At 40.7% G+C, this 14,663-nt stretch overlaps 1 protein-coding gene across 1 annotated transcript in view; it reads left to right on the plus strand.

Moving 5' to 3' along the window:
- The window catches only part of XIAP (X-linked inhibitor of apoptosis), a 76,906-nt gene extending 63,134 nt beyond the window's left edge, over positions 1-13,772 (plus strand). The window contains exon 7 of the mRNA XM_035008294.1: positions 13,539-13,772. Coding sequence (XP_034864185.1) covers positions 13,539-13,681 — 143 coding nt within the window. The 3' untranslated portion in view covers positions 13,682-13,772. The remainder of the gene's footprint in view (positions 1-13,538) is intronic.
- Positions 13,773-14,663: the final 891 nt, after the last annotated feature.

Below are 14,663 nucleotides of genomic sequence, written 5' to 3' on the forward strand. Positions count from 1 at the left end.
AATGTATTTTCTCATTAAATACTGGAATTTTGTTTGGCAATGATTAGGCTCTGCTTCTGCCAGAGTACTGACAACCGTATTGAGGAAAACAGAACCCAAGAGTATGTTCATGAACAGTTACTGATGTTTCACAGGAACTTATTTTTTCCCCCAGAGGAATTTATATTAAAAACAAAAATATCTCGGGGCGCCTGGGTGGCTCAGTTGGTTAAGCGACTGCCTTCAGCTCAGGTCATGATCCTGGAGTCCCGGGATCGAGTCCCGCATCGGGCTTCCTGCTCCGCAGGGAGTCTGCTGCTCCCTCTGACCCTCCTCCCTCTCATGCTCTGTCTCTCATTCTCTCTCAAATAAATAAATAAAATCTTTAAAAAAAAAAAACAAAAAAACAAAAAAACAAAAATATCCCAATTCTCCCCCCATTAAATTAATCTGAAATGGAGAAAAACTTACTAAACATCATTTTATTTTTCATTAAGTAAACATTGTGCATGGATTTCCTAGTAGAAATTTAACAAAGGCCTGTTAATCATTAAGAGAATGACCTAACTTGTCTGGAAAAACCTGTTTTTCTTTCAACTAGGTTTTTTGTTTGTTTGTTTGTCATTCGACTATTAAAAAGATTATTAAAAACCTTTCTTGGTTTCCCACTATAAACTTTTTGTATACATTATATTCTTATGTGATATATAAGAATTAAGTAAAAAGACCTATGCTAAGTACAAGTTCTAAAGCAAGATTTGGTTAGTTATACAAAATAAAATGTAACAAAAATATTAATACATGGGGATAAGAATCCCCACTCCACCTACCTCAGAGGATCATTGCAAGGATCACATGAGTAAATGCACATGAAAGACCTTCAAAAAGTATAAACCCTCTATATAAGCCCAAGCAATCATTCCTCTAATTAGAGTTTACTGCACTAATTATGGGTTAGTTTTACACAAAATGAAACAGTTCTGGACCCAGTATCTGATTAATTGGGGATATACAGTGATGAAATTCATTTATATAGTTTCTTGGCCATTTCCATGACTCTCAAAAACCTTTATATACATTACCTCTATGTCTTCCACTCTCTACATGGTTACTCTTTTTTTTTTTTTTAATATTTTATTTATTTATTTGACAGAGAGAGACACAGCGAGAGAGGGAACACAAGCAGGGGGAGTGGGAGAGGGAGAAGCAGGCTTCCCGCGGGGCAGAGAGCCCGATGAGGGGCTCGATCCCAGGACCCCGGGATCATGACCTGAGCCGAAGGCAGACGCTTAACGACTGAGCCACCCAGGCACCCCTACATGGTTACTCTTTGTGTTTACATCAGAAGTATATGGGTACTGGCACAGAGATAATTGAAGAAATTGTTGCTGTGTGCGATTGTAGAAATTGTATTCATAAACCCTGCCATTCAAGTGGCTCTCAAATAGATTTACTTGGGCAGTCAGGTCAGCTCTATTTTCTAACATGTGAAAATAAGAATACATAAACCAGATTAAATTTAGGGACAATAAAATAATCGGTCTGGTATTCTTACACTACATCATTGTGTCTCTCATTCATTATATTCCTAGCATCTCTGTAATTTACAGCTGAGGAACCCCAGACATAAAGGTTATGTGACTCACCTAAATCATATGGTGAATCACCAGTCAAGCTGTTCTTATAGGCAGTGAGAATGTTTTTAGCTAATTTTTGGCATGAATTAGCTAGACTGGCTGCCTCACTGTCTGAACTTAGAGTATATATGTCCAAATCCAGGGTCTATTTTGGATGGCAAGACCTGGCTGGCCATATGATACCAAACCACAAGACCAAATAGAAGCAATAAATACGTGTATGGGGTCCTTAGCATATCTACTCAACTAGAATTGCAAAATTAATTCTGAAAAACCCAAAGTTATATTTCTTTCTTTTTAATTTTTCTTTTAAAGTAAGCTCTGTGCTCAGTGTGGGGCTTGAACTCACGAGCCTGAGATCAAGAGTCACATGCTCTACCCACTGAACCAGCCAGGTGCCTCCAAAATTTATGTTTCTGATCTCAAGGATTTGGAAGTGGGAAAGAGAACTTTTCACTACATTGCCAAAGCAAACCTTGGAGGTCAGGAACCATGTCTTCCTAATCACTGTGTTTGCAATGACTACCATGCTGTCTAGTCCATTAATAAGCACAGAGTTATTTTTTTTCAGTACATAGATGTATAAGTGAAGGAATGAAGAAATTAATAAATGAACAGAGTGGGAAAACCTCATCTAAAAGTTGTGCATTGACAAATATAATACAATTTAGAATTCATGCTGATTTTCTACAACTTTCATCCCTTTTCATGAACAAACGTCAAACACCTGCTATGTGCCAGGCTCCGTGCTAGATGCTAGGGGGTCCGTTCTGTCATAGAGCACTGAAGGGCAATAGGAACTCTCTAATTCAAACTGTTTGGGGGAGGGTCACGGGGAGACTGTTCTGAAGGAGGGGACCTTGAAGTAGTCAAGGAGGTGGAGAAAGGGATTTTTGCTAGGAGAGAAGCATGTGCAGAGCTTAGAGTCAACAAAGTCTGACACGTCTGAAGAACTAAAAATGGGGGTTTTGAATGAGAGGTTCGAGGGCGGTTTTTTTTTTTTTTAAGATTTTATTTATTTATTTGAGAGGGAGGGAGCACGAGCCGGGTGAGGGGCAGGGGGAGAAACAGACTCCCTGCCAAGCAGGGAGCCCGACGTGGGGCTAGATCCTGGGACTCCGGGATCATGACCTGAGCCGAAGGCAGACACTTCACCGACTGAGCCACCCAGGCGCCCCATTCGAGGGCATTTATTGCAAATTCTCAAGGGCTCTTTATGTGCACTAGGTCTCCTTGGGTACACATTTCATCTCTCCCCCTACAGGTGAGAGAAATTCAAGCTGGTATGTGATGGGTTTTGAATTTCTGAGCAGGAAACTTGTAAAGTTATTTTCTAAAGTAGGTTTTGTGAGGTGTGTTGGGGGATAAGGGAAAAGATACTCATTTACCAGGCAACCATCACCTCCAGCCATCATCACCTTTGCTGGGGCTAGATGGAATATATGACTTTCACATAGGCACCTTTTTATTTGAAATATATATTCAAATTAAGCCACCTTGTTTAATGAGTTAACTGAAACCTTGTTTCACTTCATTGCTGACCTCCACCAACGTCTCCTAATTCCTGTTAAATCATACCAACAGTGTGTATTGAGTGCTTGCAGTGTACTCAGAAATTCTGGGAGGTAGTGATAGCGGAAAATAAGACCCAGGCTTGGCCCTCCTGGAGTTTACAGTCTTGTTGGCAAAAGGAGATTTACATTCATCATTCACAAGATATTCCCCCATTCCAAACATACTACATGGGTCTTTGGTAACCACTGTGTTGTCTAACTCAGAATATCAAAGGAGCAAAAGAATGTAAATACGGTGTAATACAGTGCTAGATGGTGTGGTATAGACTATCATTATTGTCGGAACACAGAAGGACAAATGAGGGTGTGAACCAATAATTAGAGTAGGTTTCATGAAATTGGTGCGACCAAAGCTAAAGGATCTGAGATTGTGTAAGGTCATTCCAGATACTAAAACCTCATGATTGTATATGACACCTTTGTTGTTTTGTTTTGTTTTGTATGCAAGGTTAATGATGGAGGACAAAAGGACCCACTTGGGCTGTTATGCTATATGGGCTTATCTGTGGTTTCTGGCATGTGTCTTGAATAATATTTTAATATATTTCCACATATTCCATTAAATAATAACTCTTTGAACAGCATTCTATCTTAAAAAGAATTCAGCCTCCCTTGCATCCAAACAAAGAAGCCAAAATTTGGATGCCTGGGTGGTTCCGTCGATTAAGCGTCTGCCTTCAGCTCAGGTCATGATCTCAAGGTCCTGGGATCGAGCCCCACCTCCCCCACATCGGGCTCCTTGCTCAGCGGGGAGCCTGCTTCTCCCTCTGCCTGCCACTCCCCCTGCTTGTGCTCTCTTTCTGACAAATAAATAAATAAAATCTTTTTAAAAAAAGAAGCCAAAATTCACTCAAAGCACTGCTCTAGTGTTCCCTCTTCATGTGGAAGTTGTCAGTTAATTCAAATGACAAATTGGAAATAGGAGCAACTCAGCAGGTGAGTCATGGTGTGATTGAAGGGGCCTGGTAACCTTTCTGACTCAGTTTCTTCATCTGTCTGTAGGAAATAATGGTCTCACAGAGGTGTTATGAAAAATAATTGAAGTTGGTAATGTGCTTTGAGATCCATGGATGAACCTGGCTTTCAAAGTGCATAATTACACCCTGCAGTGAGTCTCTCAGACTGGCTCCTTCTACTCATTCTTTAATAGGTATTCAAAATTACACAGCTCAGGTAGATTTTTTCCTTGTTCTCAAGTTACTACTACATGATTTAGCCCTGATACCAGTTGCCTTTAAGTCGAATGCAGCCCACAGTAGTAGTAAGGACCACTAATCCTTTGGCTTTAGGATTCTTAAAGTCTTTCCTTCTGGGGAGTTTAGTTTTCTACCTACGTTTCTCAATTTTCCCATTTCAATTGACTCACTCATCTCCTCTCTGATAATAATCCCCAAAGATTGTAAAAGATCAGCTCAATGGCTTCACTGAAACCTAACGGGAGGCCCTTCTTTGCTTTGCTTAATACTTGGTAATTTCTTCTTTGCTGTTCTTATTCCTATTCTTTCCCTCCTCCCCTCTCCCCCATTTTAATTGGCCTGTTGGAAACACAGCAGGTGAAATTCTTTAGATGACTCCACAGCAGGAGAAGAAAAGAGATGCTAAAATCCAAATGTTGAGTTGTTGAATTGGGGATGGGAGGGGGGCTGGGATTGGCCAAGCAGAAAACTAGAGGGGAGATGCGAGCAAGATGTTTTGACAACATTCGAATCTATCTGGGTAGTAAGGGGAAACCTAGAAAAACAAAGCCAATTGAGAACACAGGAAAAAAGAACCATTGACCCCTAACTCGGGCCACCTTTCACAAACTCCTTTTGCCATTTCACCATTTGACAGAAGGAAGTGAGAGAATGTGGTATCCCTCCCCGTCACAGGAAAAGCATGTCAAGCTTATCTATCCTAATGATCTTGGATCCATAGTGCCATCTTTATTCAAAGGAAAGCACACTTTTTCCTGAACATTTGGTTCTAAGATGGAATATGAAATGGAATATGAGTATAAATCAAAACTTCTTCTTAAGCTCAGCTTGAATTCTGTCAGTATGTGTGACGATTCCTTTTTTTTTAACTTTTTATTTTGAAGTAATTTTAGAATTACAGAAGACTTGCAAGAACAATACTGGATTTTCACATTTATCTTCCACTCAGCTTTCCCTAATAGTAACAACTCAAGGAATTAGAACAATAATGAAAACCAGGAAATTAGCCTTGGTAAATACACAAGAGTAATACTTAACAGTAAACAACTGGCCTTACTTAAATTTCACCAGTTTTACCCCTCGTGTTCATTTTCTGTTCCTGGGTCTAGTCCAGCATCCCACATTGCATATCGTTGTGTGCCTCATTAATTTCCTTCTATCTGTGGCGTTTCCCCATTTTAAGGAAGAAAATAAAATCTGTTGGTAGTGATGATGTTGAAATGGAAGATAAATATAAGGACATACAAATGATCTGCCCTCTCTTCTTTTTTTCCTTCCAAGCAAAACTAAAAAGTAGCTTTATTTTTATTTGCTATAACTGAAGTAAAAAATAAGTTATGGTTTTTATTTTTAAAATAACTAAAAAATGCTGTTGGTAGTTTATTAAAGGCTTTAAAGGCATCAAATATATTTCAGAATAGTCAAATACATTTCTTGAAATATAAAATTGTTTGTGTATTACAATCGTGTGATTGTAATAATCTTACAGTTGATTTCCCTGTGTAGTAAAGAATTTAACCTTGCCCCCAAAGAGGTCTGATCTTTGTTCTTGACTTCTGAGAGGTAGTCTCTAAGCCCTTGGAATGTCATGCGTGATAGGAGTATCTTCATCTACCTGAGCAGTATGTGTGACAATTTCTACATGAATCTCAGGCAAAAGCTTTCTTTCATTCCCTCCAACCCCAGAGTTCTGTCTGCACTACCTGGGGGAACAGAGCTTCCTTTCATAGCAACCACTACTCAAAGCCGTGCCCATTGCTGAATGGCTTCAGTTACCATAACAAAACTAGAACTTAAACAGACTAAGATATCCAGAGAGTGGGTCAGTTTTGTTTTTACTTTGCTGGTAGGAAATATTTTCCTTTGATTGGAGTAAAAAACACCAAGAGGGCTTGGCTTTTACCCTTCTTGAAATACTATAGCACTGTATATGTTTCTCACTCTAAGTGCAGAAAACTTTTGAAAAGTATCTATAATTTATATAACAATTTTGAAATGACAAAATTGAAGAAATGGAGGAGAGCTTAGTGGTTGCCAAGGATTGGGTAGAGGAGGGCAGAGGGAGATGGACAACTGTTTTTTCCAAACATCTCCTCTCACTTTTCCTGCTAATTGTCTTCTTCCCCTTTGTATCCCTAGATCCTTCCCCTCTTCTTAGCTCAGGATGTCATTTATGCCTCATGTTGCCTGTCTTTGAAATTTCATGTCTGTGTGGACTCCCCATATATATGAAACTAAATTTAATTTTCCCATTAATCTGTCTCATGTCAATGTGATTCTTAGTCCAGCTAGAAGGACTTTGAAAGGAAGAGTAAGTTTCTTCCTCCCCAACAATACTGTAGTTTTGCAAGATGTACTGATGAGGCATAGAAGCAGAAAAATGTTCACCTTTAGCCCAGAAGGCTGACCTATAGCCTGCACAGTTCTGATAAGGATCAAATACGTGATGGTTGCTACATTCTTAAAGGGTCTTGTGACTGCCTGTATATCTATCTCACTGATGGTTGATATCAAAATGAATTATAACCACCAGAGAAATTTTACAAAAGTAGTTTTAGGAGTAGAAATTTGAAGAAGACATTTATGATCTAATACTCCCTGTACATCCCTTCTCCCTTGAGCTCTAAGCATATAACCACCAGCTTCATACAGAAAAATGCAGCCCTTTCTGCCCACAGGTCCTGTAGGCCCTGTGCTACTCAAATAAAGTTATTAAGTTGCACCATACAAAGTCTCAAGAATTCTTTCTTGGGGCCCCTGAGTGGCTCAGTCATTAAGCGTCTGCCTTCAGATCAGGTCATGATCTATGTCGGGTTCCCTGCTCAGTGGGGAGGCTGCTTCTCCCTCTCCAGCTCCCCCTGCTTGTGTTCCCTCTCTCGCTGTATTTCTCTGTCAAATAAATAAATAAAATCTTTAGAAAAAAAAAGAATTCTTTCTTGATTGTTCACTCAGGAACCCCACAACATTACCGCTGGGGGAACCTGGGCAAAGTGTACAAGGGATCTCTATATTATTTTTTACAACTATATGCAAATCTACAATTATCTCAATAAGAATTTGAATTAAAAAAAGTTAACCAGGACTTTTCTAGGCCCTACTCAAAAACATTAGGCAAGGAGACAAACTACCCATGGCTGAGACAAAAAGAAGAAAGCTCACCCCTGAGAGGTAAGCTGGCCTCTGAGGATTGAGTGATTCAGAACCAAAGTTTGATACATCAGAAAAGCAGAAAATGTTTGTATTTTTTAACATTTTTATTTATTTATTTTAAAGAGAGGGAGAGTGCAAGACAGAGAGCGTGGGGGGAGGAGCAAGGGGAGAGGGAGATAATCTAAGCAGATTCCTCACTGAGCACAGAGCCAACAAAGAGCTCCAGCCCATGACCCTGAGATCACCACCAGAGCTGAAATCAAGAGTCAGATGCTTAATCCACTGAGCCACCCAGGCGTCCCAGAAATGGTTTTTGATTACAACTTAACATTCCATGTAAAGGATTTGGGTTTCAAATTAGGGGAAAAAAAAAAAAAAAGATGCTGAATTGTACAATCTTTGTTTATTTCTTGTAAAAGTTGGTCTAAGATATCAACTTTATTTATTTATTTATTTATTTTAAAGATTTTATTTATTTGACAGAGAGACACACAGTGAGAGAGGGAACACAAGCAGGGGGAGTGGGAGAGGGAGAAGCAGGCTCCCTGCTGAGCAGGGAGCCAGATGCGGGGCTCGATCTCAGAACCCCAGGATCATGACCTGAGCCGAAGCCATCCAACGACTGAGCCACCCAGGCGCCCCTAAGATATCAACTTTAAAAACAAATTAATGTTACTTCCTAATGTCTATTATTTTTATTATAGAATTGTATTTTTATTAATAAGGATGGGGAATCATGCTGATGGTTAGGCAGAAATTTACCTTAACCCAGGTACCATCACTGCAAAATGACTGCTCCAGATTTGTTTTGAGAAATGAATAAATCTTATAAAGGTTAAACCTTCATACTAAGTATCAAGTACAGCAAAGGTTGTAGATACAGGGTTCTTTTTGGAAATGAAGAAATATTAAGGCTAGGTTTTGAATATATATTTGAACCAAAAAGGTAGCAGTAGATAGGACCAAAGCGACATGAGGAAGACTCTAGTTGACATTCTCTGTGAGGTAATTATTGTCCTGAGGGAATAAAAGAGAAAAAACCAGCTCAGCCCATCTGTTTAAGTATTAAAACCTTCTCCAATTAAATTATTCTGTGCGAGTCAATAATGAGGTAATTCAGATAGACTCAAACTAACACCTTGATATAGAACTGAAAAGAATTCCGGGTCAAAGTCAAATCTTCGTGTAGTATCCTATGGGTATGATAGACTCAAACTAACAAACACCTTGATATAGAACTGAAAAGAATTCCGGGTCAAAGTCAAATCTTCATGTAGTATCCTATGGGTATGATATGCGAGACTAGGTGTGGCTGAACAATAATACATAATGCATATACTGAAAGTCCAACTACTGTGCAGATATTCCTGGCAGATTACAACATTCTTTCAAACAACATCCTGAAGGCTCAGCAGGATGATATTTTCCATCCCCAGGAAGACTTGAAGGATATCATCCAAGCAGGGAGGAAAATAATTTCCTGGAGGCTGAGTTAGGGATCTCAGTGTCAGCGTGGAATAGGAGAGAGCTCATAACTTAGCAGACACAGGATCAAGATTACCATGTTGGGGAAAACATGGGAGAGAGGGAAGGGCTGCTCTCCTAGAGGGTTTCAAAGACACGTGGGCAAAAATGGAACTGACAGCTAGGTACACTATAAAAGAACAAAAGGGCTATACAGTAACTGCTAATGAGCCAGAAGAAAGACTGGGTGAAGGGAATTGACCTAAGTATGATTCAAAGCAAAAAGGGGAAAAGCAATGAAAATCTCCAGATGCAGAGGCTGCAAGTATTAGTCCAGAGCTGATTCCAACACCTCCAAATGGCTGAGAAATTATACATGAATGAAAAATGTATAAAACATAGAACTGGTCGTAGGCTGTAAGAAGAAAATGAAAGGACAATAATTAATAAGAACTTAAAAAATGAGGATTTCAGAAAAGTATTACATAGGAACTGAAAAGAGAGTCTGGCTATATGTAATTTGGCTTTTTTTAAAGGTTTATTTATTTATTTTAGCGAGTGAGAGAGTGGGGGGGGGGGCAGGGAGAGAGGGAGAAGGAGAGAGAAAATCTCAAGCAGACTGCCCGCTGAGTGCAGAGCCCTATGTGGGGCTCGATCCCATGACCCTGAGATCATGACCTGAGCCGAAACCAAGATTTGGACACTTAACCGACTGAGCCACCCAGGCACCCCTAATTTGGCTTTTTTTGAGCAAAGTTTACATTGACATTCAAGTATTCCATGTGGTCTCTAACCAAAGCTGGTGGCATTATGCCAGTCACAGTTTCGTGGCCACTTAAAAACTTAGAGTCTCTTATTTCAGAAACAAATAATGGATCTTGATGTTAATTCTTTCTGTAAATACAGTATTGTCTTAGATAATTATTATATGGAAGCCTCTTCTTCCTTTCTGTGGCTGAGCATGCTATTTTGTAATTTCCTACTAGAAGGTAAAAAGTGTGGCTTACTTTTTCCGAATTCCAAGTGCCTGGCATATGCTAGGAACTCAATGAATGTGTCTTTAATAAATGAACAGCAAGGAAAACTCAAGAAAAATGAAAGCGGGAGGCACCTGACTGGCTCAGTGCGCAGAGCCTGCGACTTGATCTTGGGGTCATGAGTTCGAGCCCCACATTGGGTGAGGAGCCTACTTAAAAAAAATTAAAGAAAAATGAAAGGCAACATTAACCTACCCACTGGGCAGGCAGCTAAATTCTGACAGCATTTCTTAGTAATCTTTACATGATGGCATTGAAAGAAACTAGATGGTGACCTAATAATTTCTTTGAGGAAGTTTGGGAGAGAACTGCTCACAAAGAAACAAGGAACAATACCAGAGAAACACAATTCCTGTATGACATGCTAAGATGTGATGTAGTCAAAGCTCAGCATTAAATTACAACTGGTAATAACACTTTTCCCTTCCAGACTTAGATCCAGCTTCCCTTTCATCAGCTACTCCCTGCTGTGCACCTTCTGTTTTTTTTTTTTACACACAAGACCATTTGCTCTTCCTGCGATAGGCTGTGCCCTTTCTGTCCTCTGTGCCTTTGTCCATAACACTCACTCTGACTAGAAAGTTCTTTCCTCCATTATCTTCCTGAAGAATTCCTATCCACCTATCCATTACCAGTATGTCTCATTTACCTATTGCTGCATAACAAATTCCCCCCAGGTTGAGTCGCTTAAAACAACTTGATTTATTATTTCCCCAAAATTCTGTGGGCTTGCCTGGGCTCCCTCAGCTGGTGGGTCATCTAAGGGCTGGGCTCAGCTGCAACACTGTCACACCTGGTCCTCTTTCCATGTGGTTTCATCCTCCAGGGCCTCTGTCTCCACACAGCCTCTTCCCAGCACCATAGCCTAGACTTCCTGCCATGGCAACTGGGTTCCAAGAGCAAAAGCAAGAAACTGCTGGTTATCTTAAGACCTGCCTAGGGTCAGAAATCCCAGAATGTCATTTCTGCTGCATATTATTGGTTAAAGCAAGTTAAACGGTCAGCCCAGATTAAAGTGGAAGGGAAATAGACTCCACCTCTTGCTAGGAGGAGTTACAGAATCACTTCACAAAGGGACGTGAAACACAGGGAGGCATAATTCACTGGGAGCCATTTTTAACAACCTTACGGCTGAAATGTCACCTCTTTGTTCATCATGTGTGATAGAGAGAGAGAGCGAGAGAGGAAGGACCATCACATTATTTCATTATCTCATGGACATTACCTATTCTTCTGTCTATGTCCGTTTCCCCTGTTATACTCCGGCCTGCTCCTGACACACTTGAAGGAGGCAGGGGTTTAGGAAAACAGTCTGAAAGAACAGCTTTCCGTCATCTGATTGGGGAAAGCTACACTGATGAGATGCACTTGGAAATAGAGTTTAGGGCCAGATCATAGAGGACCTTGAATGCCACGCTAAGGAATTTAGATTTTATCTTGCAAGCACTCAGAACTGAAGTCAAGAACATCTCTCCCCAAACTCTTTCTCCTCTATTTCCTATCTTAGTGAATGGCAGAAATAGGGACTCACATCTTCTACCTACCTCATCCAAATGGCCTCCAAATGCTCTTATTGCAATTCTTAAATATCTCTTGACTGTCCCATCCTCCCATCCACCCCTCCATAGCTTTAGTCCAGGGTCTACCTCATTGTCTCTCCTCTGACCTAGTGTCACCGCCTGTTGGCAGGTTCCCATGAGACTAGTCTTGCCCCATTGTCCATCCTCCACACTTCCACCAAACTTGTCTGCTGATGTTAGCCCCCTGATCATAAGCCTGGGTGGCTCAGTCAGTTAAGTGTTTGCCTTCGGCTCAGGTCATGATCCCAGGGTCCTGAGATCGAGCCCTACATTGGGCTCCCTGCTCAGTGGGGGGCCTGGTTCTCCCTCTCCTGCTCCCCCTGCTTGTGCTCTCTCTCTCTGTCAGATAAATAAATAAAATCTTTTTTTTTTAAAGATTTATTTATTCACTTGAGAGAGCAAGAATGATAGAGAGAGAGAGAGTACATGAGAAGGGGGAGGGTCAGAGGGAGAGGCAGGCTCCCTGCTGAGCAGGGAGCCCGATGCGGGACTCGATCCCGGGACTCCAGGATCATGACCTGAGCCGAAGGCAGTCGCTTAACCAACTGAGCCACCCAGGCGCCCCTAAATAAAATCTTTTTTAAAAAGGGATATGAATGGCAAGATACCATTTATGTAACATACTACAATACTACGTATTTTTCTATACCTATTTAGTAAAAGTATTTAGAAAGATTTATCTGGAAGAATGCTCATCAAACTAAAAAATGTTTCTCTATGGGAAGAAGGGAGGGGAACAAGTTGGGAAGGTGGCCAGCAGGAGGGTCTGTGATTATGTGTTACGATTATGTTAACTTTATGTGTTAAATTGACTAGACCACAGGGTTCCCAGATGTTTGGCCAAACCTTATTCTGGATGTGTCTGTGAGAATGTTTTTGAATGAGATTAACATTTGAATCAGTAGACTGAGTCACGGCAGCTTGCCTTCCACAATGTGCGTGGCCCTCATCACTTGAAGACCTGAATAGAACAGAAAGGCTGACCCTTCTTCTGGCTTCCTTGCTCAAGCAGCTCAGACTGAAACACCAGCTCCTCTTGGGTCTCCAGTCTGTCAGCTCTCCTGAATCTCCAGCTTGCCAACTGTAGATCCTGGGACTTCTCAACTTCCATAATTGTGCTGAGCCATTCATTCATTCATTCATTCATTCATTTTTAAGTCATCTCTACACCCAACTTGGGGCTCAAACTCACAACCTTGAGATCAAGAGTCACACGCTCCACCGACTGAGCCAGCCACGTACTGTGTGCTGAGCCAATTCTTAATAATAAGTCCAGTTTCTCTCTCTCTTTCTGTCTTTCTCTATCTCTCCACACATACACATACACAGGCATAAGTGTCTATATAGACATAGGTATATATATACTGCAGGTTCTGTTTCTCTGGAGAGCCCTAACCAATAGAGATTTTAGCTTTATCCTTTTTTTTTTTTTTAAGATTTTATTTATTTATTTGACAGAGAGAGACACAGCGAGAGAGGGAACACGAGCAGGGGGAGTGGGAGAGGGAGAATCAGGCTTCCCACGGAGCACAGAGCCCAATGCAGGGCTCGATCCCAGAACCCTGGGATCATGACCTGAGCCGAAGGCAGACGCTTAACGACTGAGCCACCAGGCACCCCAGCTTTATCCTTTTTAATGTTCTGATTTTTTAAAAGGAGAATGGATTCATGTATTGTATTTATTAACTTTATCTTCAAAGAACCAAAGCATGTCAAGCCTGTCTTACTATTCCCAGTTACCAGATAATGAAACTGGAAGGGTAAGTGACTGCCTCATTCTCCTTAGCTCTCACACACACAATGCGAAGGGAAGTTGCAAAGGCAAATGCATTATAAAAGAAAAGTACTTACAGCCCCTTGTTAGGACATAGAAATTAAAGGTATCATATTTTGATTTTTCCTTCTCACCTTCTTTTCTCAGATCTTCCACGCCAAAGGGGTGAACTCACACGCATGGAGAAAGAGAGAGGGGGCAACCAATGTCTCATGAACATGGTAATTAACTCCATGTTACTTTCAAGATTTGAGGATGTGCCAAAAGTTGACCCCTTGGGTATGGAGTGAATACTGCTTTGGAAATCATGGAGAATCAGTGCTTCAGAAACATAATTTATGGGAACAGTTGCTAGACAGCAACATTTGCGGTGGAAAATTCCTCTCACCCCAGGTTAAAGGATGGGGATAATTCTTCTGGACAGGGAAAATGTGCTTGGAAATATGTAAGTAAGAGGGAGGCAGAAACAAATTAAAAGGTGGGGGGAACTATATGAATATATAATCCTGAGCTCTCTTGACTATTTTTTTTTTTAAGATTTTATTTATTTGAGAGAGAGTAAGTGAGTGAGAGAGAGCGCACAAGCCAGGGCGGAGAAGCGAGGGAGAGGGAGAAGCAGAATCCCCGGTGAGCAGGGACCTCAACATGGGGCTTGATCCCAGGACCCTGGGATCATGACCTGAGCCCAAGGTAGACACTTAATGACTGAGCCACCCAGGTGACCCATCTCTTGACTATTTCTAGCGAAATTTATATTGACATGAAATCTACTTGGGGGATTTTCTGTTTTACTTAAAAGGGGAAAATAGTAATAAAAGTGTTTCTTTCTCTTGTCAACAGAAGCTGAAACCCCCTTTCCGCCAAAAGAAGAAAAGGCTACTGCATCTTAGATTTTTTGGGGGGGTCCTCTGCCACATTTCAAATCAATGGTTTGACCTTTAAATTAAAAATGTTGTATTAGTTGTTACACAAATAAAATGCCCTATTATCCAAATAGAATCATATATTTTTTCTTTTCTTTCTTTTTTTCTTTTTGAATATTTTTTTCAAACCTATTCATTTATCAGGATACTTCTGAAAGCTGATTTCAGAATTCTTCCTTTCCCTTGATTAACTATAACTTTTTTTTTTTTAAAGATTTTATTTATTTATTTGAGACAGAGAGAATGAGAGACAGAGAGCATGAGAGGGAGGAGGGTCAGAGGGAGAAGCAGACTCCCTGCCGAGCAGGGAGCCCGATGCGGGACTCGATCCCGGGGCTCCAGGATCATG

This window comes from Mirounga leonina, unplaced genomic scaffold (genome assembly GCF_011800145.1).
Source record: "Mirounga leonina isolate KUSES-001 unplaced genomic scaffold, KU_Mleo_1.0 Mir_101664, whole genome shotgun sequence".
In the NCBI taxonomy this organism is placed as follows: domain Eukaryota; kingdom Metazoa; phylum Chordata; class Mammalia; order Carnivora; family Phocidae; genus Mirounga; species Mirounga leonina.